Source organism: Penicillium diatomitis, assembly GCF_028827545.1.
Source record: "Penicillium diatomitis strain IBT 30728 chromosome Unknown utg000001l_segment0_segment0, whole genome shotgun sequence".
Lineage (NCBI taxonomy): Eukaryota > Fungi > Ascomycota > Eurotiomycetes > Eurotiales > Aspergillaceae > Penicillium > Penicillium diatomitis.
Genome location: NW_026623173.1, coordinates 3,318,788 through 3,345,749, shown reverse-complemented (window position 1 = coordinate 3,345,749; position 26,962 = coordinate 3,318,788). Strand labels below are relative to the sequence as shown.

At 52.7% G+C, this 26,962-nt stretch overlaps 7 protein-coding genes across 7 annotated transcripts; 5 read left to right on the top strand and 2 right to left on the bottom strand.

Moving 5' to 3' along the window:
* Nucleotides 1-840: 840 nt before the first annotated feature.
* N7539_000936 (putative alanine aminotransferase) lies at nucleotides 841-2,995 on the bottom strand (the record flags this gene model as incomplete). The annotated part of the gene is given in 4 exon segments (XM_056930540.1): nucleotides 841-1,095; nucleotides 1,167-2,217; nucleotides 2,236-2,413; nucleotides 2,872-2,995. The coding sequence occupies 4 exon segments, from the start codon at nucleotides 2,993-2,995 to the stop codon at nucleotides 841-843; spliced, it is 1,608 nt and encodes a 535-aa protein (XP_056794833.1).
* Nucleotides 2,996-4,291: 1,296 nt separating this feature from the next.
* On the bottom strand, nucleotides 4,292-5,950 carry N7539_000935 (proteasome regulatory particle lid subunit RPN7; the record flags this gene model as incomplete). The annotated part of the gene is made up of 3 exons (XM_056930539.1): nucleotides 4,292-4,484; nucleotides 4,581-5,437; nucleotides 5,486-5,950. 3 exons carry the CDS (start codon nucleotides 5,948-5,950, stop codon nucleotides 4,292-4,294), a joined length of 1,515 nt encoding a protein of 504 aa, XP_056794832.1.
* A 2,923-nt stretch (nucleotides 5,951-8,873) lies between these two features.
* N7539_000934 (putative MFS phospholipid transporter (Git1)) lies at nucleotides 8,874-10,724 on the top strand (the record flags this gene model as incomplete). The annotated part of the gene is made up of 5 exons (XM_056930538.1): nucleotides 8,874-9,047; nucleotides 9,187-9,785; nucleotides 9,853-10,182; nucleotides 10,252-10,522; nucleotides 10,593-10,724. The coding sequence occupies 5 exons, from the start codon at nucleotides 8,874-8,876 to the stop codon at nucleotides 10,722-10,724; spliced, it is 1,506 nt and encodes a 501-aa protein (XP_056794831.1).
* Nucleotides 10,725-11,975: 1,251 nt separating this feature from the next.
* N7539_000933 (PEX11 family protein) lies at nucleotides 11,976-13,001 on the top strand (the record flags this gene model as incomplete). Its single annotated transcript, XM_056930537.1, has 3 exons — nucleotides 11,976-12,042; nucleotides 12,240-12,717; nucleotides 12,839-13,001. The coding sequence occupies 3 exons, from the start codon at nucleotides 11,976-11,978 to the stop codon at nucleotides 12,999-13,001; spliced, it is 708 nt and encodes a 235-aa protein (XP_056794830.1).
* A 1,933-nt stretch (nucleotides 13,002-14,934) lies between these two features.
* On the top strand, nucleotides 14,935-16,564 carry N7539_000932 (uncharacterized protein; the record flags this gene model as incomplete). Its single annotated transcript, XM_056930536.1, has 5 exons — nucleotides 14,935-15,031; nucleotides 15,097-15,289; nucleotides 15,481-15,545; nucleotides 16,014-16,258; nucleotides 16,361-16,564. Exons 4-5 carry the CDS (start codon nucleotides 16,088-16,090, stop codon nucleotides 16,562-16,564), a joined length of 375 nt encoding a protein of 124 aa, XP_056794829.1. The 5' UTR covers nucleotides 14,935-15,031; nucleotides 15,097-15,289; nucleotides 15,481-15,545; nucleotides 16,014-16,087.
* A 1,898-nt stretch (nucleotides 16,565-18,462) lies between these two features.
* On the top strand, nucleotides 18,463-18,783 carry N7539_000931 (uncharacterized protein; the record flags this gene model as incomplete). Its single annotated transcript, XM_056930535.1, has 1 exon — nucleotides 18,463-18,783. One exon carries the CDS (start codon nucleotides 18,463-18,465, stop codon nucleotides 18,781-18,783), a length of 321 nt encoding a protein of 106 aa, XP_056794828.1.
* A 1,709-nt stretch (nucleotides 18,784-20,492) lies between these two features.
* Nucleotides 20,493-23,011, top strand: acuF (phosphoenolpyruvate carboxykinase PCK1; the record flags this gene model as incomplete). The annotated part of the gene is made up of 4 exons (XM_056930534.1): nucleotides 20,493-20,674; nucleotides 20,820-20,895; nucleotides 21,013-21,213; nucleotides 21,668-23,011. 4 exons carry the CDS (start codon nucleotides 20,493-20,495, stop codon nucleotides 23,009-23,011), a joined length of 1,803 nt encoding a protein of 600 aa, XP_056794827.1.
* Between the last annotated feature and the right edge of the window lie 3,951 nt (nucleotides 23,012-26,962).

The window sequence follows — 26,962 nt, the reverse complement described above, 5'->3', positions numbered from 1 at the left end:
ACCTCAGTGTTTCATCACATCGGCTGCAAACCTCGGATAAGTTCAGTAATCGAAATAAGATGAACGCGTCCAGTAATAGCAGCCATGAAAATGACCACTTCCGTAAATCCATTTGATTTTTTTCTCACGTTTACAATCACGGTCGAGGAGATTCTGTCGAGTACAGTACGTCAAATCAAATAATGAGCACTGTGTCACGGAGATCGTGGACGAGAGATGGGGCGGTCTGGAGACTAGAATATCCATGAGAGACCAAAGTCGTGGATGTTGAATAAGGGAACCGTGTCTGCCTTTGTCGTGCACATGTACGACGAGTGGACTTGTGCGTTTTTGGTGTCGTCACTCGTACCAGACACCGGTATACCGTCATGGGCTGATTTGCACTCGTCTTAGGAACATGTCTCGAAATGGACGTGAACTTCATCCAGAAGTGCATGAGACAAGATCAATGGGAGCCCTAGCGAAGCCCTAGCAGGCAGGCTCTCGCAAGGAGGACTATACTTGATCTGATCGTAGCCTTCAATCAGATACAGTTGAAAGGCTAGTACCAAAGTCACTGTGTAGGTCCCAGAAATGTACATAATAATGTTTGGATGTATTCACTCTATAGTTATGGTATCACAAAAAGGGCCCCCGAAAAACCTCCACCAGCCGGCAGGTCGAGGAGAAAAAAAAAGCGGCAGACAAGGTCTCCAGTGAGCCGCTCGTCAAATGAACTGTAATGCATCTTTTGGCACAATGGTGGGTCGGTACATGAAGAATCACAGGGGGCGAGGAGAAGAGTATAAAAACAATGCGGAGGATGGAGCCGTCATTCAGCCATGCTCCTCTCGGCCATGCTCAGCGGTACTGATTGAGGAACTCGGTGTGGAATTTCACAATACGCTCAACCCAGGCTGTGCCGGGCGCGAGGAAGGTTGTGCGGAAGTGGAAAGTACCCTCCTTTTGACCGAAACCAGAGCCGGGAACGGCGCAAACTCCGGTAGCGTCGAGCATCTTCAGGCAGTAGAACTCGTCCGCAGCACGACCCTCGGCCTCGGCAGCCTCGATGGCCTTGGCGGGCAGGTGGATGGTAGGGAAGAGGTACATAGCACCCTAGAGAGTCAACAGTGTTAGCCGACCAAAAATACTCTCTTCACAAGAGACACGCAACAGTCAATACGAACCTGAGGCTTCTGGCACTCCACGCCCTCCATACGCTGGAAAGCATTGTAAAGCGCAAGGGCACGCTTGTGAAGACCATCCCGGATTCCGTTGTACTCCTGCTCATACAGCTCGTAGCTGGGCTCGCCCGGGCGAGGAGGGTTGACCATGGTCTCAAGCAAGCATTGGGCGACGACTGGCGGGCACAGGCCAATGCTGACAAGCTTGTAGATTTGCTCCTGAACTTGAGGGTCAAAGCCGACCAGCTCAAAGTAGCCACCACGATGACCGCACTCGCCCACCATACCCTTGGAGGTACTGTGGAAGGAGACCAGCTCCACGGCATCATAGGTACCAGGGTACTCCTGCTGCAGCTGGCGCAGGCGCTTCTTGAAGGAGACAAACTCGCCCTCAAAGACGTTGGTCTGGTAGACCTCATCGGCCATGATGACCAACTGCTCCTCAGCAGCGACATCAATCACCTTCTTGATGTCATCGGCAGTCAAGGAGGCACCCGTTGGGTTGCCTGGGTTAATGACCACGACAGCGCGCAGGTTGGTGCCAGCGGCCTTGGCCTCCTTGACAGACTGAGTGATGGCGGCTACATTAGTGCCCCAGGCCTTCTCCTCTTCCAAGAGATACGGCACGCACTTAGCATTGAGCAAAGCCAGGGTGGCGGTATACAGAGGGTATTGCGGGATAGGCACCAACACTCCGGCATTGGAATCGTTGCAGATGACATTCAGGAGAGTGCTGACACCGGACGAAGCACCAGCAGTCAGGAAGAGATCCTGCGGATTGGCAGAGAAGCCGTCACGCTCCTCAATGAACTTGGCCACACTCTCACGGATGCCGGGAGCTCCCTGGCTGTGGCTGTAGGCGCCGACGCTTTGCACATTGGCCAGTAACGTCTGAGCACGATCGATCACGTCTTGCTTGTACCCGAAAGCGTTCTTGAGCGCGTCTTGGTTCTCGAGAAGCAGGGGATTCTCGACCAGACTGAGCACCTGGCGGAAGAACGTGATGGGCTTTTGATCAAGTTGTTGAGGGTTGCCGATGTTGGCGAAGATCACGCTGTCAAAGGGCAATGACTTGTCTCCATCGGCGAGACGTCGACGGTACTCCTCCGCCTTGACGGCCAATTCACCTCGCACGGCGTACTTGGCGCCTCGAATGTTCTGATTGATGTTGTCGATACTGAGGCATTTAGGCTGTGTCGTGGAGAGGGTTCGCTTGGCGTAGGTGACGGTCGTTTGAGACATGATGGACGCTAGAGAATAGGAAGGAAAAACGGCCGAGATTAGTGATGCGAGCTGGGATGAATGGTAATGATAATGATCTTAGGTTGGCCGTATTGGAGCAGGGTGACTGAAGAGGCGTGACTGGAGAGGAAGAAGAAGTAGAGCACAGGCAAGTGTTTATGTTGAAGTGGGAGACTGTCGCACGGCAGGACAAAGGCCACGGAAGGAACTATAAGTCCACGGCTGACAATTGAGCAGGAGCGTCAAACCCGAGTGCTCGGTAATCCTGATTCACTCGTGTCACGGTATGCCAGGCCTCGTTCTTGGTAATCGCGCGTATCCAGGGTAAAAGGGAAGGAAAGAGGGGAAGAGAAGCAAGTGGGGCAAGGAAGAAGCAAGCTGAGATATAAGGCGCATGACGACGTTGCCTCTTTCGATGTCCATCACGCCCTTGTCGCCTGCCGGATTCGCTAGACATCCCACGTACCTGATGGAGCGGAGAACCCCCCCGCAACTCGAGCGATCGGGCGAAGTAGGAGGCCGCTAGTCGGCTGGGTCATCCCCCGCGGAGAGGCCCGCATACCGGCGGCGAGTCTACAGTGCCAGGACATCTGGACGGTCGGCGAGGAGAAAAGAGAGCCGCGCGATATTCGGCTTTGCAATAAACTCTCGTAGAAGCTCGGACCGCACTGGAACAACCTCAATAGGATTGTGTTCAGCCCCCTCGGAGGAAAATGGAGCAAAGTGAGGATTGAAGGGAAAAAAAAGTCAAGGGTACCATCCAGGAACAATCGCCGGGCGGTGAGCTCGGTGAGTCAACATTGGCTCTGGTTACTAAAATCTTCCCCACATTTTTCCCTTCAACCTCGGTGGATCTGCATCTTATCGGATCGGAGACGCAGAGTAGAGGGCCATACTGTCGTGGGGGTTTGCTTTGCATCGACGATCCACACGTAGAAAGAAGGACAGGGTCGCTCAACGTGAGGTCTCACGGCGGTGGAAGCCAGCGCTCGCGGAGACAAAGTACACGCCTCGAATGACATTCGGGATGCCGTCAAACTCGATTCGATCGAGTCAGGACGGTCCAAAAAAGCCACCAACCGGGGCTAACGTGATTGGGATGGACCCCCATTGTTAGATGGTCGATCTTTCTCCTCGGGAAGGGCTAGCGGAACCGCCGTTGCCCGATGAGAGTCGTCAGTCGTCTCGCTCTTTTCGGACAATAGTCCACTCTGCTTCACCTTTGGAAGTGTTCATGCCGCCGGAGCCGCCCGAGATGCGGGGATCAACGAGCTGCCATGAGGCAGTCACCGCTCAAGTGGATGGGCACAGTCGATTGCGTGCTAGCTTATTTCGCTTGAGTCATCATCAACAACGTCCTTTGCAGAGCTCTTCAAAAGGCACGCTCTAGCCGCGGTCACGAGACTGGCCACTGAAGATCCGAGCAGATCCAGACTACTAGAGTCGCGTGAGGTGGTTCATAAGGAATCAATGATAGATCAATGACCACTCATATACTATAACACAGAATCGGTACTAACTACCCCCGTAAGTTACCTAAGGTAATGCAATTCATCGTGCTGGTCGGGCTGTTCTACGGAGACGGACGCAAATTGGCACACTTGCCTCCGAGCACCTGACCTCGAGTCCAAAGATACCTCGGCTACGGTGCAGTCACTGCACGGCCCGTACATCAACATAAAGGTGCGCAGCGACTATTTGTGGCACCACAGTCAAACCCTATCATGCTCATCGAGTCAGGTATATACCAGCAAGATCGCACACGCATTGCAGTGGTTCAAATATCATATTGGGTGGCGTTGTTTTCATCTCTAAGTTTTGAACAAGGATCTAAGTTGAACCACAATGGCCACCACGCGCCCAGCACACACATCACCTTTGCAGACCTAACTGCGCTCACTGCCACGTAGACGAACCGCTTGTCCATACTTCTGCAGCTTGGTGATCAAAGAGTCACCATGCTTGACCACGTCGGAGTACTGCTTGTTCTTGTCGTCTGGTCGATTGGTCTCAATGATCCCGTTGACGCGGTCAATCGTACACGAGATGCGGTTGCTGGAGATGAATTTGGCCAAATCCCTAAGAGAAGAAGGAAAAACAAAAGAACAACGGTCAGTGATTGGGAGTCAAAGAAAGACCGAGACTAACCGGTCTGATCACGGGCCGAGAACATACCGGTCCAAATAATCCACTGTCACACCAAAGTCGTTGGCCATGCTGGTCAGACCGACAACACGGTAGCTTTGCAGGAGCTGCTGGTAGGCGCGTAGACGCATCTCCCGGACAAACCAGGCCCGATGCTCCTGCAGGTACCGGTCTTGAGTCAAGAAGTGGTCCTCGACGGCGGCCAGGGCGTTGAAGAAAGAGCGATAATTGCCATTATACAAGCTGTTCACCAAGTTGGCGAGAGATGAAAAGTCTACCGGGGCTTCGTTTTCAGCTTGGTCGGTGGTGCCGGTCACCAGGGTGGTCAGGTTCACCACGGTCTTGGCACCCGTGGTGGGAGTCGATTTGGAGACCGTCGCGTCAATCATTTCCTCGTCAAGAGCACCGGGACCGGAAGACACTTCGCCTGAGAGCGCGGCCAGCTGATCTTCTCCAGCACCCAGAATAGCCTTGATCTCGGGCGCATCCACAACCTTGGCCTTGAAGTCCACACGCTTGAGGGAGAGCGATCCGGCGAGCACGGAGTAAATGACCAAGGATGAGTAGCTGCAGAGCTCGTAGCTGGTAAATGTGGACAAGCTGTCGAGGAGAAGAGGAGCAGCGAGATTGTATGACCGACACGTGAGAAGGTGCATGCCCTTGTAGGCCTTGAGGCGATTCCTCCGGTCCCAGTCACCACCGCTTTCCACTAGAGCTTCCGCACGTTCAATGGTTTTCTTGACGTATAGTCGATCACCAAAGAACAGACCGATGCGAATCATGGCAAGCACCAGGTCAATCTTTGTGCCAAGGAAACCAATCTTGTCAAGCAGAGCTTCGTGCGACTCGATAGACTTGTCCTGTGTCGGGTCGACCGGATCAGCAGACTGTGGGGATGATTCGCACTGCGTCTTTGTTATTTCCAGCCTTCATACCTTATCTCCCACACGAGCCCAGAATTCGGCTCGCTTTCCTCGGGCTGCCTGAACTTCAGTCTCACCAGCAGCCTCCTCCGCCTCGTCCTCCTCATTCTGAATCCCTTCCAACTCCTTCTTGTTATCCTCGACCAGAGTCTGATACAGCTTCTCATCCCAGGGAAATTCAATATCGGAAGATGGTCGTGAGGCGAGCATGTTGGAGGTGATGAGCGGCTTGGAAGCTCCTGCATTGTGAGGATGCGGATGTTGCGTCACACCCTCACCCGATGTATTCAAGATACCCTCCGTCGGATGTGCAAGGTGGCGATAGAAAGGCGCCATCTTTCGCTCGGTGATCGCATCTTGCAGCTTCTTCAGAGATGCCTGGCGAGTGGACGCATTGCAGGCAGGGTTGGAGAGGTTGAAGACAGACTGGGCGAGGAGAAGGTCGGGATACTTGATGAACTGTGGATCAGACCCCATGATGGCGACCGCGGGGTTGAGAATGTGAAAGGAATGAAGCGGACAAAGATGAGGAGAAAGAATCAGAAAATGCGGTTTGTGTTTAGTCGGGCTTGATGACCAGCCGGTGATGCATCACGTAGCTGGATCCCAAGCTGAGCTGGCAGAATGTTTTTCCCGCTCCGGGCTGCTGTTCCTTTTGAGCCTGACATCTCAGGCCACAAACAAATTCGGCCGGATGGGAACATGACCCCCAAAGGAGGATACAATTCAGCTGGGAACTGATTTCACTTGTCCAACAGGCCGTATGCTCTTGCCTGTCAAAGTCCAAATGTCACCATGACTAGAAATCCAGTGACCATCCTGTCCATGAAAGCCATCAATACTCCACTTAGGGGTGGGATATGTCGGGACACGTGCCTCCTCTATGGAGGACACTAACAGACGCTACAGATGTATGTAGCATAGATGAACTCGGTACGGTAGGTACCTCCTACTTGAAATCTTAGAAGGTACTCCGAGATGACGATATTGTGTGTACTCGCAAAAGAAATCTCCAGCATGGTGCTGCGCCTATTCGAAACATCAAATGTCTTTCCCCCCGCCCCGTGCAACCAGCACACTTTCTTATGAGGTACAACGGTCGCAAAGCGCAAGTGCTGTATGAAACGTGCGCCACGACTCCATGAATCTGCCCCGTCTGCTATGGTTGGAGCGGGCGTGACTGGGAGAATAGTTTCTCTCACTCGGATGGATGATGCAAATACGAGAATCGCTACTCCTTGTCGCCATTGCAAAGTTCTATGAGTGACACGAGCTTTTCCCACGATTCCACGGAACGTCTGTCACTTAACCTAAGTCCGGCATTTGACCCTCAACAATCCTCCTTCTTCTCGTGTATGGATTAAGAAAGGCTCGCCACCTCCCCTCTCAAACGACTCGAATCTTCCGAAGGGTACGAACATGCTGGCCAATTGTAAGTTGTAACAAACCTTTCAGCTGCACACAGCTTACCTCGCCTTCGAAGGAAACCTTCAGCTTTTTCTCCTGCGCCCAAAACAACGCAACATACCTGCGCAGCCTCTGACACCGGGACTTCTCATCTGGATTGTTGACCACTCGTAGCCTGATCGCCTCACAGCGAGTACATCATGTTGGTAGGTACGGTATGTACCTGCTCTCGTGTGTCCCAACTTCCCAGACTCGGGCTGTCCGCCCGTCATTCCTCGACGGCCCCGACGCCACGATTCCCCCCACTCCCCGTCTTTTCGGCGCAAAGCCAGAAAATCTCCCGTGGGCCTGAACGAGCCAGAGTCCACGGGTCTTGCTTTGGCCCCGACTGGAGTTCTATCGCAACCTCCTCGCACGTGCCCTCATTTCTGCGTTGGATAGGATCGATCCGGTCTGATCAAGACGAGGCGTGATCCTTATCTCCCAATGTTCGCTATCATCTCCCAGGCCTGGTCCCAGTCGATTGACATCACAGCGCGTGTTTGACTGCGGTTGCGCTCGACGGCAGCCAGCCGCTGTCCCGTCGCCACCAATATGCAGGTATGAATTGTTGACTGTATTTGTTACTTCGAGGTTTGTTAAGATGCACGTGCTGACCAAAAATGCCAATGCAAAAATTTTGCGCTCCATCGCGGGTCACGTACAAGTACATCACAAGCCTTAGCCTCTCCGTCCCCAAGACGCCAAGAAATCGGACCATCCGCCGTGGTGGGGGGCCAAGAAGACCATCCAACCATCACGGAAGGTCCGTTCAATCCGTGGACGTGCTGGCGCTGGAAATGCTTCATACGAAGGCTGAATAGGCAGATGGGTGAATTCAAACACTTAATTGGCAGAAGCAATTCACAGCACCACATCGAGGGAAGGCGCATCTCCACGACTCGATGACTCCATAACTCCACAACCTCAAAACTGGCGATGGCCACAGTCGACGTCAGGCCGAGGCGCTACCAAATGACAGCCATGCGCACGAGCCACTAAGCTGTCGCCGTCACTGCGAGGGCAGTACCCGTACTCGGTGGGTCATGAAGTTGAGCGCGAGAAGTGGATGCATCTTCAATGGGGCTGTAATGGTTGTACATAATTGTGGTGGAGGTCACTTTGTATTGTTCACCACCGGGCGAAACGTCTTCCAGCAGTGGATCACTGGATTCAGTGTAGAGACCAAGTGTACTTGATAACAAAACAGTACGATGATCGCTGAGCGCAAAAGTCTGCATCGTCAGGTCGGTACATGATTCATGATGGAAGCGGCTGAGAGTCACGTACTACTCAGGCGGAGATCTATAACTGCAGTACCAGGCTATACAACCATACGAGGATTGATCGAAGCTGTCTTGCATGCTCTGTGCGAGTGGACGTGCGAGTGATATTGAATCTCCAGGAACCCATCTGAGTGGTAAGGAAAGTTACAGTCAAAATACAATAGACGATGTTTATTAGCATAGAATCAGGGAGATCGTGGACAGTCGCAGCCCTGTACAAAAGTAGAAGCACCGTAGGGCTTATGCAGTGATGCACATTGCACGCACCTCTGCTTCGACCTGCTAAACCTGGTTAGGCAATACGTCCCTCGTGCCCCCCCCGATGATCATCAGTACCTTACCTACCGCGGAAGTCCAGAGGGACCATTCTTTTACATTGCCGATTTTTTGCCAGCCCTTTTCTCGGCGCTTCTATCGTCGCATACTTAATCGGCCACATCATACGTTTGGCAAATCTAGTTTTTTTTTTCCACTTCCCCCCCCCCCGGCAAACCGCAACATCTTCCTTGCAGATCTCTTTCCGCTTCGCAGGGCAGCACCCACCCGACCTTTCTCGGATTGAAGGCAAGTCTGTCCCTTCGACAAGGCTGCGACATACAGACCTCACGCTTTGAACTTAGTCCTACTGACCTGATACTACACGACCTAGCCTCTCCACGCGAACAGCAATGAGCATCGATACTCACACACATCCAGTGGAGGAGAAGAAGGGCTCACCTCCTTCCGATGAGATTTCCCTCAATCTCCCCCCGCTCGATGCACTGCCCAAGGGTCGCTGGGAACGCACCTGGCCCACGATCGCTTGCGGTGCAGGTCTATTTTCCGACGGCTATCTGAATGGAGTACGTACCTGCGCAGCTGATTGCACTCGGTCCACGCCGTTGGCAGGTATCTTGTTGTGGCGCACTGTTGCACGGCTTCCCAAACCTTAATCCGGAGAGGCGTAGCGCCGCACCCACGCTAATTGCTGCATACAAATAGGTGATCGGGCAAGTCAACACCATTCTCGCGCTTCTGTACCCCGACACGTATGCCTCGTCTCCAGCCAGTCAAAATGTCTCCGCCATTGCATTTGCCGGTACGGTCGTCGGTATGTTGATCTTCGGTTACACCAGTGACCATTGGTCGCGGAAGTGGTCATTGATGATTTCGACCATTATCCTCTTCGTCTTTGCGGCTCTGTGCGCCGGCGCATACGGCGCCGGCGGAAGTCAGTACGGCATGTTCGCCGCGCTCACCGCGTATCGATTCTTCATCGGCGTGGGCATCGGAGGTGAATACCCGGCGGGATCAGTAGCGGCGGCTGAGAATTCTGGAGAACTCAAGGCGGGCCATCGGAATCGCTGGTTTATCATGTTTACGAATTTCCAGATTGACTTTGGATTTGTGGTTTCGGCCCTAGTGCCAACCATCTTGATTCTCATTTGCTCAGAAAATCATCTGCGCCTGGTGTGGCGTCTTTCTCTGGGGCTGGGTGTCATTCCACCCTTGAGTCTGCTGTATCTGCGACTCAAGCTGAATGAGCCGGAAGAATTCAATCGCGAGCGGATGCGCAAGTTTCCAGTGTGGTTAATCATCAAGTAAGAATCCCGACACGCAAGAAGGGGGAATGACTGTCCCGGATGGCACCTAACAATGTCTTCCTAGATTTTATTGGTTCCGCCTGTCGGTGGTCTCTCTGATCTGGTTCATCTATGACTTCTCCTCGTATTCATTCGGACTGTACTCCTCCGAATGGATCGGCATCATCACGGGTGACAACGCACCTTTGTGGAAAACTTTCGGATGGACCACCTTGACCTACCTGTTCTACTTGCCTGGCTCTGGGCTCGGTGCCTTTGTGAGTGACTGGCTTGGTCCTCGTCAGACGCTTGCCATTGGAGTACTTCTGCAGGGTATCGTTGGATTCATCATGTCCGGCTGCTACGAGTGGCTCGCAACCCCCAAGAATGTGGGCGGTTTCGTTGTGGTCTACGGGTACGTAGCTTGTTGAGTGCGAGGTAAACTATTTGTGCGTGATCTGAGCATCAGCTAACTGAGCGGCAGTATCTTCCTCGCGCTGGGAGAATTTGGCCCTGGCGACAATCTCGGGTTGTGCGCGGCCAAGAGCAGTGCTACTGCTATCCGTGGCCAGTATTACTCCTACGCCGCCGCCATTGGCAAGATCGGTGCTTTTGTCGGTACCTATGTCCTCCCGATCGTTCGCAAAAACGCACCCAACGCCATTCGCAAGGGACAAGATCCGTTCTTTGTATCCAGCGCCCTCTGCATCTTCAGCGCTTTCTTGGCATTCTTCTTACTGCCTCAGATTGATCAGGTATGTTTGAGTAGTGGAGAGGCCATGTCATGAACAGGAACACCCGCCCTAATGTGGACGTTGCCTTTAGGACACTATCACCAGCGAGGATGCTCGGTTCCGTGACTATCTCAACCAACATGGCTACGACACCTCAACCATGGGCAACCGTGGTCAAATCACTACCCGTCGAGAGGTAGTTGACGGTCAACATCTAGCTTGAGGCCTTTTGGTTCTGTCCTCTTTACCACATGTTCTTTCTAAAGGAATGGCTCGTTCAACCACGCTTATTTGCGACCAAGAGGCAGGCGCGCTTATCGGCTGGCCACTTGGTCAACTTTATCTCTTGGTCAAGCTTTTTGCGACAACTCCGCTGTTGACGGTGGATTCATTCAGCCGATTCCTCTTCTCCTCATAATTCTCGCGCATAGCTCCAAACTTGACCTCCAGTAAATCTCGAGCATATATCGGACGATATAGACGTGCTTCGGAGAAGGGATTTTCCAAGTTCTATCATCGCTTGCCCTTATTAAGAGTCTACTCAACCGCCTGGCGAAGTTTTGGGATCTTGTCCGACTACTAAGTGGGGATGCTGGCTAAGCCTTTTTTAGCGGCTGATGGAGGCGAGCGTCATTGTTAAGATACTGAAATGCTAGTAATGCTTAATGTGCATTCCTGAAATCTGTATCATTGTCGAGTGAAGTTTCTGCTCGATCATGGTTTACTTATCGCCGAAGGTTCCTAGTGTCGTACGCCTACGTACACGTTTGCCCACGGCTGGCGCCCGTCCTTGCTGGGGTACCTAAGTCGTGCTGACTCCTGACTCAGGAGTCTTGAGTACACTCAACACTGTACAGTAGAACTGCGACAAGGGATCCAACTTTTAGAACATAGGCGCATCTCACACCTGGATGAGCAGACACTGTGGAAGCCAACATTGTAGATTCGTGTCCTACAATTTTCAATATCCCTGCGATTTCATAGCAGGACTCATTTTGACCGTTGCAAGGAAGGAATGTTCACATCGCGAGAAAGTCATTTCACGCTCAGGTTCACTTTCCCCCCAGTCTCCAGTCTCCACAGTCCACAGAGCGTTACCAGTTCCGCCGGTCGAGGGTATCCTTTTCTCCAGGATCGGAGTTCTCGACCGGGGGACAGCCGTGCTCCACACCCTTTAGTTCAGCCGAGGTTGACCAGCCGCGGCTCCAGCTGCCTGTCATTTACCGACTCTTGGAGATCACGAACACTTGTGATCCATCCACTTTGACCTCTTCTCCCATCAAATTTGACCGAACTTATTCTCCCTCCTCCCTTTTCTTCCATTCCCAAACGTAGGAGTCCATCACTCTCAACGACATACGAGTCCTGCGCAGGCACCCTCTCAGACACAGACACAGACACGCACACACACCGCTCCCCGTGTACAATTCCCTTGTTCCCCGCCTTCTCCGTGATCGGGTCCTAAAACGCCATTATGGTTGCCGACGCCCTCCTCTATCACCCTGCACTGGCGCACTGGCTGCGCTTCCTTGCGACCACCGGTACGCTTCTTTTACTAGCAGTGGATTTGATCGTTCAAGAAACGCACCCCCTACTTCCCACGAAGCGTTTCTTCAGAGTCACAACCTGAACCCTTCCACCCTTCCCTCTGCCTTCCTCCCCGAGCCCTCTCTCTGGTCATTCCCATTAGAGCCCCGAGTCCCGCTACAAGACTAATCTGTCCTTCACCAATCTATAGTTGGTCGCGACAAGCTCCTCCGTACCATCCAATACTTCTCTCGCTTCTACGCCTGGTACCTGTACCGGACCAACAAGCCCCAATCCGCCATTGACCCCTACAATGCCGTCAAGAAGCAGTTCGGCACCACGCGCAAGATCATTCGCATCGGCAAATGGGCCGAGCACCTCAAGGCCGCCTCCATCGCTCTTGACAACAAGAGCCCCATCGACCCCGTCCTACGCTACCTGGCCGTTGGTCGCCAGCTCGGATATGCCGGGTATCTGTCACTGGACATGGTGACTGTGGTGGATACCATCGGATACCGCAAGTTGGCTAGTGCCAAGCGCCTGCAGGACGGTGCCGCCCGGGCTTGGGCGGCGGGCTTGATCTGTAGTACCCTGGCGGGCGTGTATACTCTGTTCCGTCTTAAGGAGCGGGAGAAGAACATTGATCGCAAGGAAGGCGAGGGTGTGGTGGAAGCGAAGAAGATTGAAAAGTGAGTGATGCCGTGGGCGATCTTTCTGTGATGATGTTTTTTTTGTGTCGGCCTGTGACCTGGAAAGGTATCATGGACTATGGATGAGGTAGGCATGCTAATTGTGCTCGATTTCCTACAGGGAGCGCGCTGCTGCTCGGATACAGCTCATCTCCGATCTGTGCGATTTGACCGTGCCCGCCTCGGCACTCGGCTTCGCCCAGCTGGATGACGGCCTGGTCGGTCTTGCCGGTACAGTCAGCTCGCTGATCGGAGTGTGGTCGCAGTGGCGCAAGACCGCATAAACAAGTCATTCAGTGAAAGCTTGATAATCCCGAGCCACGACACTTACGGTCTTGTGCGGAGCATATAACCTGCTGCTCTGTTTTTTGTTTTTTTTTTTTTTTTTTTTTTTTTTTTTTCGTTTTAAAATCTCTGGTGCTGCATATCGACGGATCCTTGGCAAATGAGTAAATGTCGAGTCCGGACGATTACATGAACAGATCATTCATCTTTTTGAACCCCCCAGCTATTCAAGGTTATCTCACTTATGGGGCCTTTTCGTTCACGTCCCCCCCCTCTCTCGCGGTTATCTTGTTTGTTTTTTTTTCCTTTTGATTACTTCGTCTCTCCATTCTGGATCCTGTCGAGCCCAAACTACTACATTGGTACATTCAACCTGAGAGATTGTCTTGGTGAAACATTCTAGGAAAGGTACCGTCCATGTAGGAAATTCCAACTTCTCATTCCCATTGAAACGATTCATCTGCTCATCAGCTCATCTGGTATCACAATAAATCAAGACACTAACCCCCACCATTGGCATCCAACCTGCTCGACCCTCCGCTTCAGACCACTCCTTCCCCTCTCCCATCCCATCATATCAACCTCAGACAGCGGCAACGAAACAATCATTGCCCACTTCCAATAGCGATTAAAAAAAGCTTGTCACCTAAACGGGGCAGGTCTAGATCCCAAGAAAAAACAATCTTAGCGCGAGGCTCAAGGGGACCTTGGTGGAATCGCCGAGAACATGGACCACCTGGAACCCAGGCTGCGGTACAGAATCGAACGAAGAGTATCAACAACACAAGAAAATCGAGCTCACTTACGGCACCGCAAGAGCCGCAACTCTTACCTCCTCCGTTCATGGGGGCATTGCACTTGGGGCAAACAGCGTGGCCGGACATGTTCGGTGGTTTGATGTTAAGGGAATGGAGTGTTGGAGGGGGAGAATGAAAACTGTTCAGGGCCTGTGTATTAGTGGGATATTTGATCTTTTTTTTCCTTTTTCTCTGTTCCTCTTTTCTTTGGTTGCGTTGTCTTTTTTTGCCCCTGCAGTATGATGCGGTTGTTTTCGGGGGAGGTTTTTCTTTTTCTGGGTTGGGTGATTGAGAACAACAGAGGGATACGATTCTGCGGGGTTTGATGGACTGACCTGAGGTTTCTTCTTAGTGGGATGAGATGTTGAGGCTATGTGGCAGAGATGTTGTCGAGTAAAGTTACGAGTCAGACGCGATGGAGGGGGGGGGGAGGGAACTGAAAGGAGAGCTCGGATGACTGTTTGTTTACCCCGCCCTGGATCCCTCATCCGTCTCTTCAGTTGTCTGACTTGACTCCGCCCCGCTCAAGGGAACGGCTACAGCAGGGGTCATCGTGTAGTCGTGGATAGTTCCGTCCTGGAGCAAAGCGTTGTTTATTTATTCAGATTTTTCTGGAAGAAGATAATGTCTATGTATGATCTATATGCATCATCTACGATTGATGTCTTTCGCAAATGCGACTCTCAATAGAATTGATCATGGCTGGAGACACCTTCTAGATAAGTACTCGGCATGTGACCGTGAGATGATCGTCTTACGGCGTGGCTCTTCCAGAGGGGCGCGAGATGAAGATGACATTCAGCCTCACGGTCACTTGGGGAGCTCAAACTCCGGCCTTAGACCGATCCAGCCACCGACTGACTTGGGATGCGGACCACGGGCCTCGTTCCTGGATTGTAGATACAACACCACTGAACAATGACCACCCTTCCAAGTCCACCCTGTCGATCTACTGCCCGCGGACGTCCATCCCGGGCTTATGACTACCCGTGCATCTGAAACAATGAATGCAGCGTGTGTCACTCGGTGCTAGCGGACGGAAACACCGAACTACATCGCAGCATCGAGGTCATCGCTTTATCCTGATTCCAATACCTTCACTACCAAGGTCCCGCTTGAATCCACAATAGCTACCATGTCGTCTCCATCGAATTTATTGCCGGTGTTTCTCTGCGGCAGACGTTTCGAGATCGGCAAGCCGATTGCAGAGATCCTGGCTCCCGAATTCGAGGGTAAGTCAGCAAACCGACCACCCCCAGTTATCTGCCCCCATACCAACACGGACTATACCTCGAAGTCCCTCAGTGGTCCGGTCCATTGGAACGTTTCCAGCTCCTCATCACACCAACCTGCAACATCCACACCTTCATCACCCATACGCACCGACTCCCAGTCATCCACTTCTGCATGGATGCAGAAACAGCCATCACCGAGATCCCACGCCTGGCGGGTAAAGTCAAAGAGAAGTTGATGAAGTGGCAGAAGGGGGGGTGCGGAGAATGGGATTGTTCTGTGGTGATTTCGGCAATCGGTCCTGTAGGTAGGCATGGGCAGAGTATCTATACAGTCGAATATTGATGGAGGTGAGTAGCCTTGGAAGGGTTTGGACCAACATTAGAGACCTCGGTGGGGAAAGATCAATGTTTTCCTCGCGAGATTTTAGATCCCTTGATCCCTTTAGGGCACCTACCTGCTCCCTACTCTCCTCGAGTATTGACATGTTCACCCTTCTTGACTTTCAGAAATGTAAGCGTACATGAACAAGCCTCAAATCTGCAAGACAATGACATTTGGTGGTTTCCAGTCATCAGGCGGGACTTATTTCTACCTAGGACGAACCTTGGCTGTGTTTACAATGGTGTTATCCTTCACCTCGTGGACATGGTAAGTAGACAGAGAAGGAAAATACGGATATAGAAACCTGAAAGTGAGAACAACACATGTGTCATGACCGACTTGGCCAGTCAGCCATACAGGGAATATCTACAATCGAAGCTTATCACCACCTGACATGACAAGATGGCCATGCTCCTCGTATCTACCAGCAAGCCAGCATCTAAGATAGATCGCTCTCATCCATACCTAGATACGAATCAATGTCCATCCTTTCTCTCCCTATCAGGTGGTTGAGTCTGCCTGACTTGTACCTAGTCAACCATGTCTCCTGCACAATACTTCCAGACAATACTTCCAGAGCATGATTCTGATGTATAGAACAATATGTCATCTTCAAAACAAACGGATCCTCAACACTGTCAACACTCAACAGTAATCTGTCTCTAGAATCCATGTCACCACATCACGAAGCGGGAATGAGCTCCAGCTGCACGGACGACACCCTCTCACTCCAGTCTCTCGGCGGCTCCACGGTAAACCCCGCATCCGCTCACCCACGCGACACTTTCCCCGGACTGGGCCTCAGCCAGCTCCTCCAGAACGACGATGGAAGGAAAATCGCAGTACCTTCAAGCGAGGCTATCTGCGGTCGATTGGGCAGCCGGAAGTGGCGGATGAAAAAAAAAAAAATGAGCGTACTACTCCGACATTCACTTGTATGCTAGATGAATGGCCGCGTGGATTTCCATCACAACTCTCGGGCGATCGATCAGCGAGACGAATCACCTACTACTATAGAATTACGACTCGCACCGGATAAGAACTTGATTCAGATCCAGATCCAGATCCCTCCCCGGCTGACGTTGCCGAAGTCCACGATCTTCCCGATAGACATGTTCAACACGAAAACTGGGGCCCCTGTCCTATGACGTCCCGCGCATCCGATACTTAGGTACATGCCTCCAGTCCCGTCCCCTTCCCTGGGAGTCCCGTCGGCTCGGGTGAAATAGGAGCGCACGATCGTCTCCATCTCCCGTCAAACCTGAGGTGAACGTGACACTGCTTAGTCACGACTACTGCCTGGCCCGCTGAGCTTGATGGCTTCAGTCCTCTTGATCTGGGCTGGAGTTCCGGCGCCCTGGCCCAGACCGTTTCGAAAAATTCAGCCTTGCTGGTTGGAGAAACGATTGGATCGATGGGTAGTGGTGCACTGGTGCGAGGGGTTGAAATAAGTCTTGTGCTGTAACTTGTAGCCTAGTGTTGATCTTGCGGGTGATCTAGGAAGACTGTATTTGATGCTTTTGTATTTCTTGATTGGCAAGTGATAAAGGAGGTGGGGTTGACTGGACCATCATTGCTCGAGTCAGCAAGTGACATTTGCATCCAAGTTCAATGACATGCTAATGGAAGTCAGCAGTGGTACAGCCACACGTACCTCCGAACTGCTCAAGCGCATCCAGATCAAGAACACCATATCAACAGGGTTGGGTACCTTTCTGCACATGACTCGTGATCTTGTGGGGAATGGGATAGACCAGGGCCACATTCTACCTTTTTTCCTCTCCACATCCGCTCAATGCAGCTCAAGCCACATGTCTACCTTGACTGCCCGCTCACATCGGGTACGCATTGGACTAGCCAAGGCTAGTCATCTCATCGTGACCGTTCACAAGTAGATGAGATGCAGTCCAGACTCACGACTCTGTTCAACAAAGCGACTAATCAGCAGGCCAGAACCCAGCTGCAGAGGACGTCACGCGCTCGCGAACCACAACAGTCGAATAATTCGGAGCCACATCCCTTGGACCAGCCGGATACCTGAAATAGCTCATTTGGATGTTTCAGCCCGGGAAAGAAATCGCGCATCATCACACTGGTCGCTGGTCTAAGGGTATCCCATGTATACGATACTGGTCGAAGTGCTACCCGAATGGTTGCATAGTGGTGATCTACGGATCTACATTGAATGGAAGCCTGTCTTCTGGCAATCGAGTGACATGGTCTGAAGCTTTGCCGGAAGGTTCGCATAGAGTACAGAATATATCTACACTTCTACACTGTTGCAGTACCCGTGTGATGCGTTTTGCAGTATATGTACATTGATGTCCTTTCAAGGTCGAACCACTCAATTCGCATCAGCTTACTCTTAGTTCGATATATTCGGCACATATAGGGATAAACTGGACGGTTGCATAGTTCCAGGTTATCATTGTTTGGTCCGAGGTTGCTTAAACCTCCGATGCCGCCAGTTTCGCGAATGTCGCTGAGACCGGACCGGGATCTGCCGCTCAACCCCGGAAAAATGCACAGCCCCTGGTTGGGAAGCAGGTTGCATTCTGGATATTGATAATGAATATCCCCATAGTTACATTCAGTGGATTCTATGGAAAAGTTGTCATTCACGGAATAGTCTCCGTCTACCTGGGCAGATAGCATGTGTTTGGCGGTGATAAGCACACCACGTATGAGGGAAAGGGAAGACTCGATGCATCTGCGCATTGGGTTCCAGCGCCAAGCGTCGACTGCGAAGATGCGAAGAAGCCGATGTAAAAAAAAACCGACAGGCAGTCGCCAGGTCTATAGTTTCATGATAACAGTCCTCGGAAGCATGCACAGTTGCATGCGATCACAACTCCACCACCGTTCCAGGAGACTGTCGACTTACTCCTTTCAGCATACAGTGGCCAGCTCTAGAATCCTTCACGATAAGAAATGGAGCAGACCGCTTCTTCTTTTCGTTTCTGTGTGGCCTTCAATTTCCAACGGTATCATCTTCTGACTGGCATCTGGGATCTGCCACCTCTGGAACCCGACACAAGCACGTGAAATGCACAATAGCAAGGCTAGTGACGAACATGTGTGGATGCTCAGCTCCGAGCTGGCGGAGACCGTGGATAGCGCCGGTCGGGATGGGGGGCCCGTCGACGGAGTTTCTGATGCTGAAACCTCATTAGATCAGCAGCCCGGGACCGCATGCGAGATTCGAGATTCTCGTCAAGGACCAGCCGAACCGCAGACTCGACCTGAACGAACCGCCGCGAAGGGGCCTGGAACAGAAGGACGGGGGTCTCCAGCGGCAATCCGTTTGTCCAATGCGCTCACGCACAAGAAGGGGAGAGTGGAGTCAGAGACATTGCATGGGCCATGATTGGTCTGACTCGCCGCAAGTGAACCTCGACAACTGCATCATCCTCGGCTGAGGTAAACGCCGTTGTTGGAGTCGCCGACGAGCGTCCGCGGACGCCCGTCCTGCGGTTTGTGTACATTCCGAACTCATTCAGGCCTGATCCCAAATGAGCTGTCATTTTCTCAAAGAGGTGACCAGACACATGTGTGTGTGTGTGTCTGCAAGTTGACCTGATATTCTTGGGCCCGAAAAAAGAGAAAGCTCCAGGCGCATCGAAGGGGTCCACGTCCTTTTCCTTCTCGGCGGTTTGAGGCTGTGAGGAAATCCTGATTGGACGCAACCCTTCGATTCCAGCCCGGCGTCACAGCCTGACCTCCCGGCCCCGATCGACGGCTGACATAATCTTTCCCCCGCGATCTCCAAATTGAAGGTCCAGCGTGGCTTGCGCTAGACCGATTGGGTCCGCAGGCTGGATCTTTTCGTGGTCCGGGGTCGACAATGTATTGGAGATGAGGCGTCTGGTTACCTAACTTCACCCAAGCCGGGGCTTAGGATTTCAAGATTTGGACTCTGCTCTGGGTGTGGTAGAGAGTGGTATATTATGGAGCATGCCAGCATGGAGCATATCGGGTACGACTCTCTAGTCTCTGCTACTGGGCCCCGGTCGAACGGACTAATCGTGCATTGCGCGAGTGTGTGGACTATAGACTCATGGAGGTCCTGGTGAAGTCATGGCGCGTCATGCGTGTTGCTCGGAAGCAGATTGTAGATCACGATCAAGTGGCTCTTCGGCAGAGGGTCTTTTTGCACTACGACAGGACGTCCCGGATGCTCTGGTAGGAGTTCTCCAGTCACTTGTGTACGGTACTCGTCATCCGGAGCACCCAGATGTAGGGATTCTAGCTAGCAGATGAGCAATTCCGGTCCTTCAGTCGACCATGATAGTTACTCGTCCGACGGGTCTCGTAGTACATACTATGTACTGAGTGCGAGACAGCTGCTCGGAATGAGACATTATATCGCTCATGGGAGCCGAAGAATGCGCGGTTTTCCATGCATGCCTTGCCCAAGGAGCAACACCCTTCCTTACACGACTTATCGTGTGGTCCAGCAGGCTCCCAGAGATGGACATGATGCGTCTTTTTCGGCCCTCCCCCTGCACGGCGTAAAACTCGCTATCTGCCAGTCCAATCATGTTGTAGTCTCGTGTGACGCGTGGTACCTGATTCATCTGCGTCCAAGTCCAACTGTTTGCACTCTGCAGGGTGCCATTCGCAGGGCCTCCCTTGCCTCAAGGGCGATCAAGTCGCAGACCCGAGTGGACGTTCCGGGTTGAATTCGTGCTGTCATCTTCCCTCCACTGCCTCCACTGCCTCCAGCAAGTGCCGGATCGGGACAAGTCGGGCCAAGCAAACGTGGGCCCTCCTTTGCCCACCTGACACGACGAGAGTCACGACTCCCGGCGAGACCACCGAGAAGCCCTGGCAATCCACGGCTTCCTCCTCGAATCCTCGCGATCGACCATCGGTACCCGCTCGCTTCAGCTCGGCCCTTCTCTTTTCCTCGTGTCTCCCTTTCTCTCCTGCTTCACTTCTTTTCCCTCCCCGACATCACCCGTGGCACTGTGGAGCTTCAGCAACAAGCAACTTTCCCCCCCCCCCCCCACCAAAAAAGAAATTCGCAATTAATCGCGCAAAACACAAGAATATCGTGCATTCCATCCCACGACCATGGCTCCTGCTGGAAAGGATTATATACCCCCAGGTCGCCCGGCTTCCCCAGGTCCTCTGGCCGCAGATTTCATCCAACAGCAGATTGCGAAACAACGCAACAACAATTATCATTCCACTTCGCTCAGAAACATGGTTGCCACATCTGTGAATCGCACTGCGCTGCACCCTGGTGGTGTTCAGTATGTTCTTTCCCTCGCCCCATCTTTCCTCCCTCAACCACGACAAGTCCCAACCCACTCTCTCATACCAGAAACCCAACGTGCCTGGCTATGATGAGATCGTGATGGCAGATCGGTGCTGACATTCACTGTCCTTCTTCACTAGGCCTGGCAAGAGCCACACTGAGCTCGAGGAGGAGCTGCACGAGACTGCGCACATTGACTATGATCGAGTCGCAATTGTAAGGAAGCCTTTGCCCCCCGGCCTGGCGCTTGAGACTCGATACAGTCGCTGGCGCGGCAGTTGTTACACAAGAAACGTTTGACTAACCTGACTGTGATGGTTGTGACTACCGTAGATTGCCAACCCTTCTGTCCCTGCTCTGTACGAGGATGCTCTCGTCTACGAGACCGGTACTGCCATCACATCCAGCGGTGCTCTGAGTGCCTACTCTGGTGCCAAGACAGGTCGTTCGCCCTCAGACAAGCGTATTGTCAAGGAAGAGTCCTCAGAAAACGACGTCTGGTGGGGGCCTGTCAACAAGCCCATGACTCCTGAAGTAAGTACAATGATCCAACAATTTGGCTTTTTTTCTTCTTCTTTTTTTTCGTCTTCCTTTTGCCCAATCCTGTCTCGACCCCTGCTCGAAGGCGTGGTCTTTCAATATCGAGCAATATACCATTGCAGAGTCCGTCGAGGACCCCACCCGGGGAAACGCCCTTGCATATGCACCCGTGGGAGTCAAGCTTTTTAAGCATTCCTGCGCGGTACAACTGTCATTCTCTGAATGCATCTTCAATGCTGAAATCTCCCATTGAAAATTCCCATTTTTGCTGAACACCCTCCCCTCCCAACAATTCCTTTCACTTGCCCCCTCTGTCCACCTCTGTCCACTCCCGACCTGGAAACGGGCGTGGCTTGTGCTTCCCCGCTGCCCCGCGGTTCTGCCGAGGTCGTCCCTTCGAATGACGTCATACATCAGTTCACTAACCACGCCTTTCCCTGATTGGTAGGTTTGGCGCATCAACCGTGAGCGTGCCGTCGACTATCTCAATACCCGTAACCGTATCTATGTCATTGATGGCTATGCCGGCTGGGATGAGCGCTACCGCATCAGCGTTCGCGTGGTCTGCGCCCGCGCCTATCATGCTCTGTTCATGCGCAACATGCTGATCCGCCCGAGCCGTGAGGAGCTTGAGCACTTCCACCCCGACTATGTCATCTACAACGCCGGTTCCTTCCCCGCCAACCGCTTCACAGAGGGCATGACCTCAGCCACTTCCGTGGCGATCAACTTTGCCGAGAAGGAGATGATCATCCTCGGCACTGAGTATGCCGGTGAGATGAAGAAGGGAGTCTTCACTGTCCTGTTCTACGAGATGCCCGTCAAGCACAACGTCCTCACCCTGCACTCTTCTGCCAACGAGGGCGAGAATGGCGATGTGACCGTCTTCTTCGGTCTCTCCGGCACCGGCAAGACCACCCTGTCTGCTGATCCCAAGCGCAAGCTCATCGGTGATGACGAGCACTGCTGGACTGATACCGGCGTCTTCAACATCGAGGGTGGATGTTACGCCAAGTGCATTGGCCTCTCCGCCGAGAAGGAACCCGATATTTTCAACGCCATTCGCTATGGTTCCGTCCTGGAGAACGTTGTCTTTGATCCTATCACTCGTATCGTGGACTACGATGACTGCTCCTTGACCGAGAACACTCGTTGCGCCTATCCCATTGAGTACATTGAGAACGCCAAGCTTCCCTGCAAGAGTGACAACCACCCCACCAACATCATTCTGCTCACCTGCGACGCTCGCGGTGTCCTGCCTCCTATCTCCAAGCTCACCCCCGAGCAGACCATGTTCCACTTCATCTCGGGTTACACTTCCAAGATGGCCGGTACTGAAGATGGTGTGACGGAACCCCAAGCCACCTTCTCTTCTTGCTTCGCCCAGCCCTTCCTGGCTCTCCACCCTATGCGCTATGCTTCTATGCTGGCCGAGAAGATCAAGGAGCACAAGGCGAACGCTTGGCTCCTGAACACCGGCTGGGTTGGCGCTGGTGCCACCACCGGTGGCAAGCGTTGCCCTCTCAAGTACACTCGTGCCATTCTTGACGCCATTCACTCTGGTGAACTCGCCAAGGCCGAGTACGAGACCTACGATGTGTTCAACTTGCCCGTTCCCAAGTCCTGCCCCGGTGTTCCCGACGAGCTCCTCAACCCCAAGAACAGCTGGACTGCCACCACCTCGTTCTCCGACGAGGTCACGAAACTCGGCAAGCTCTTCAACGAGAACTTCAAGAAGTACTCTGATGAAGCTACTCCCGAGGTCTTGGCTGCCGCTCCCCAGACCGAGTAAATTCCGGAGTAGAGAGAGTGGTCGGTTGCGAGATCGGAAGTGTCGACCAAAAAAGAAAGCAGGATTGGCACCTCTCTCGCTTGGACTCTTGTTGTGTTCTTGAGTGGATTCATCACTTGCATGGCGTGCTGCTTTTTGTGTATTTCACTTTTTCTGTTTCTTTTCTTTTGTTGTCAAAGTCTGCCCTCGCGCTCGAGTCGGGACGAGCGTGAGGAATTATTCCCCCACTTGTTTTGATTTTTCTTTTTTTTTTGTCCTTGTGTCTTGAATGCCCCGAAGACCTGTTTTTGTGTCTATTCTTTTACCTTTTACGATTGACATGTCCGAATTCTTGTCGTGGTACATCTGGCCGATAGTCTTGTTGAAGAGACTGGGTTTGAACTTTTGACCAAAATTATCTATCATTCAATCATATGGAATTAGGAAATGATCTCACTTTCTCAGGTCCTTTTGTAAGTGCAGGAACACCAACTTTGCAGCGCTAGCGTTTCGCGGATTTAGATGAAAGGCGACTTGCGACGGGTTGGTATAGGATAGATGGGCCCCCGGATGAGCGAGTAATGGTGTATATCGAGTGATGTCCATAGTCTACACGTCTATCCCCCCAAGCCTTATCCCTTGACCCCGCCTTATCGAATCAGGCCCTCGCCGTCAGATTATTTGCTCTTGACAACCTTCACAATCTTTCCTCGTCTGAACACACCAGGCATGAATCCCAGAGCGTCCCCACCACTTCCAAGAACACCCCAACCGCCCATCTACTCCCTTCCCGGCCCAAAGCCAACTAGCCCATGCCATCCTCCAATCTCACCTGCTCTACCTAACCTCCAGAGGCCATCTCACTGTGTCTGTATCCCGCCGGGTAGTAGTAGCAGTAGAGCAATAGGATGAGGCCGGGCCTTTCCCGCCTCCTCTTGCTCTTCTCTCTTTCTCTCCCTCCCCGTACTGCATGCCGAGTTACTGGGAGACCTGGACTCGTTCGGGATCGGGATGGGGATCGGAAAATACGTGTTGGGAATAATTGGTTGATGAGCGGTGGGGATTTACTTTGCCGATGGGGAAGGGTCAAGGGTGAAGGGTGGAGGTTGGCCGGGAAGTAGAATTGCTGGGATGGTGAGGACGCTGATTCATGTGTATTGTGATTGTATATGAAATATGTGGTGAGTTATGTACCACTATCTACGGTGCAATGTGCACGGTTGTTAGATGGGTACTTTCCTTTGCTGATTACCTGATAGACTGGGTGGGTGGTAGCGCCGGTGGAGGAAGACGACGGGAGTGGCCCGGGCTATATTTCAAGGGTTCACTATATAGGCATTGGCAAGTGTGTTCTGTAGAAGAACAAGGACTACTCGTTCGAGAAACCGTCCATTTTTCTCTCGTTTGCAAGTTCCACGCTCCAATGGACGACGGGAGAACGAGGGAGAAAGTCCGTCCGCTCTCTCGCTGGGGCCACGGAGAAATTCATTCCCGCGATATTTGGCTTGCGCATCTGGGCTGCGAGTGGCGTCGAGTCATGGATGTTGATATACTACCTATTACGGTCCTACTGAGTCCTCAACGTGCTCTATCTGGTGGGCCCTCTTCGGTAGAGACGTCGTCGATAGGTCACTTTCCTTGAACCTTCCGATGTAGACTCGCACGCGGACGCCTGTCCTCCGTCGTTTCAGGAGCCTCACGACGGAAAGATAGTCGGATAGTCGGATACTCTGTGTGCTGTGTGCTGTGCACACTGCTCTCATACTCTGTGACCATCTCGACGTGAACATTGCAAGTCCCATATACAACAATCGCATTATACTCAGCATATACGTAGTCTTGAGTCTCCTGACTAATTACTACCAAGTTCCAACCAATTCCGATGTCCATCCAAAAGCCATTGCAGGAACCCATCCCCGAACCCGGAGACGTTATCGTAATCGATCCAGGCAGTGTTATTGAACACCTTCGCTCCTCGGCCAGATCGAGGCCCCTATCACGTCGGGTCGTCCATGCACCGCCTGAACAGCCAGGCTTACCTGATCGTCGCCGGAAAACCCCAGCAGACCTTTTCCGAGGCCAGGTCCCGGGCGCGGAAGTGATGAGGTTGTCGTGGGCAAAGCCGTGCACGGGATGGCGCGATTGGGATCTTCGCGGTCGTGTTACTGGTTGAAATCTGGGTGTCTGGGTGTCTGGGTGTTGGTTGGCAATTCTGGATATTGGGACCAGGGGCTGTGGGCTGTGGGCTGTGGGCTGTGGGCTGTGGGCTAACTACTGGAGTGAAGGGAGTTGAGGGAGCTGCCGAAGATCGGAGGGAGGGGTGTTTGTCGGGTGAGGCTTGAAGTGGATAGAGATGGGTAGAGGACTGGAGATGCAGATAGAATCATTGTAGTGAGTCTGGAGACGACTCGTGCGGGCAAGATTGGAGGCGGTGGGTGATGCGATGGATCGAAATCTACCGGGGCTGGATCTGTATTCGAGGTGAATGGTGTTGACTGGACAGATTTGATGTTCAAGGGCGAGCTGCACTGCAGGTGGCTGGTCTCTTTCTTTGTCGAGTCCAGAGCCGTGGTGCAAGTCAGCGAGGAGGACTCAGCCGGGTTGTTCTGTGTTTGGTTTTGTTATCCGCCCGGGAACCCGATCCGTTCTCGTGGATCCTCTGAAAGTGGCATAGTGGAGAAAGTGGGGTTCCGAGATTAGCTCGTGGCACTAAATGCACTACGGAGACGCTTGTCACGGGAGCTGCACGGATCTGCGTCATCGGCTGGCATGAGAAGATGGCCGGACTGAGAAATAAAAGTCGGGGGCAGAGATGGATGAGCTGCTTCGAAGGATGATATATAGAGAGGGGAAGGTTGTGATGGACTCGGAAACATCTCGGCCAGATTGTGTTGTATTCTCCTCGTGCGGGGGGGGGGGGGGTCCTGGATCTTGGTAAGTGTGACAACTCACCAGGTAGAGAGAGAGAGAGAGAGAGAGAGAGAGAGAGAGGTAAAACTACACGACTGAGAGTAGTACCCGAGCCGGAGTACCGTACATCACAGCTCCCAACTCGTGACATCAAGCTTTCCCCGCATCTGGTCTGCGACCATATTGTACTCGGTACTACTCTTCCGTGTACACCCTGCAGCACATGACATGCAACATGTTCTTCTTGGCCGGGCTCGGAAGGCCAAGGTTGGCGGAGAATGCACCCAATATTGATCCAGTTACTCTAGGAGCAGAGCAATTACTGGCGAGTCGGTTCACCAAGCGCATGGCCTACAGGGCGTGACAATCGCGTCGCATTGTCGCCCTGAAGAGAGCGCGGGAGTTGATCAAAGCAAAGAGGGGCCACCTGCAGCAGATGATCTCCGCCCCTCCGGGACTGCCCCACGCACTCCACTCCATCAAAACGGACGGGCGAGGTTTTCCCTCGGATTCTCTCGAGTCTGATTTTTCCGACTGAGGCGTGGATGGGCCTTCCACAGTCAGGACGCCTTGAACGGCGGCTTTCTTGGTTGACTTTGGCTTTGATGTGATCTCCCCGCAGCGATTTGGGGCCAGGACACGGACGAGTTCCTCCCGTAGCGTGGTGTATTCTATCCCGCGGCTAACGTTCGGCTCTCACGGACGTGAGGTCCGGTTGTGCTGCGCTCGGGAATCGTTTGGGAATCTTGGATGGGGGCCACTCATCACTCATGTTCTGATATACTTCCGACCCTTGCTCGTTGCCTTTCGGGCAGCAATCACCACAGGAGACAACGAAGAAAGTCGTGCCTTGAACGATGCGTAATGGGGTGTGGTCATCAGGACGCACCTGAGATGAGATCAGTACTGGAGCGATAGGAGTGGTGAAAAGTCCAGACCAAGGACTGTTCGGACCAGAGACATGAAGGACTAGTAGTCTTGTATGATAACTACGTAAGCACCCTGTTCCAGACGTGTGTATCAGTCGCTCCTGGGACGGGAGACTAGGGGTCCCAGATCTAC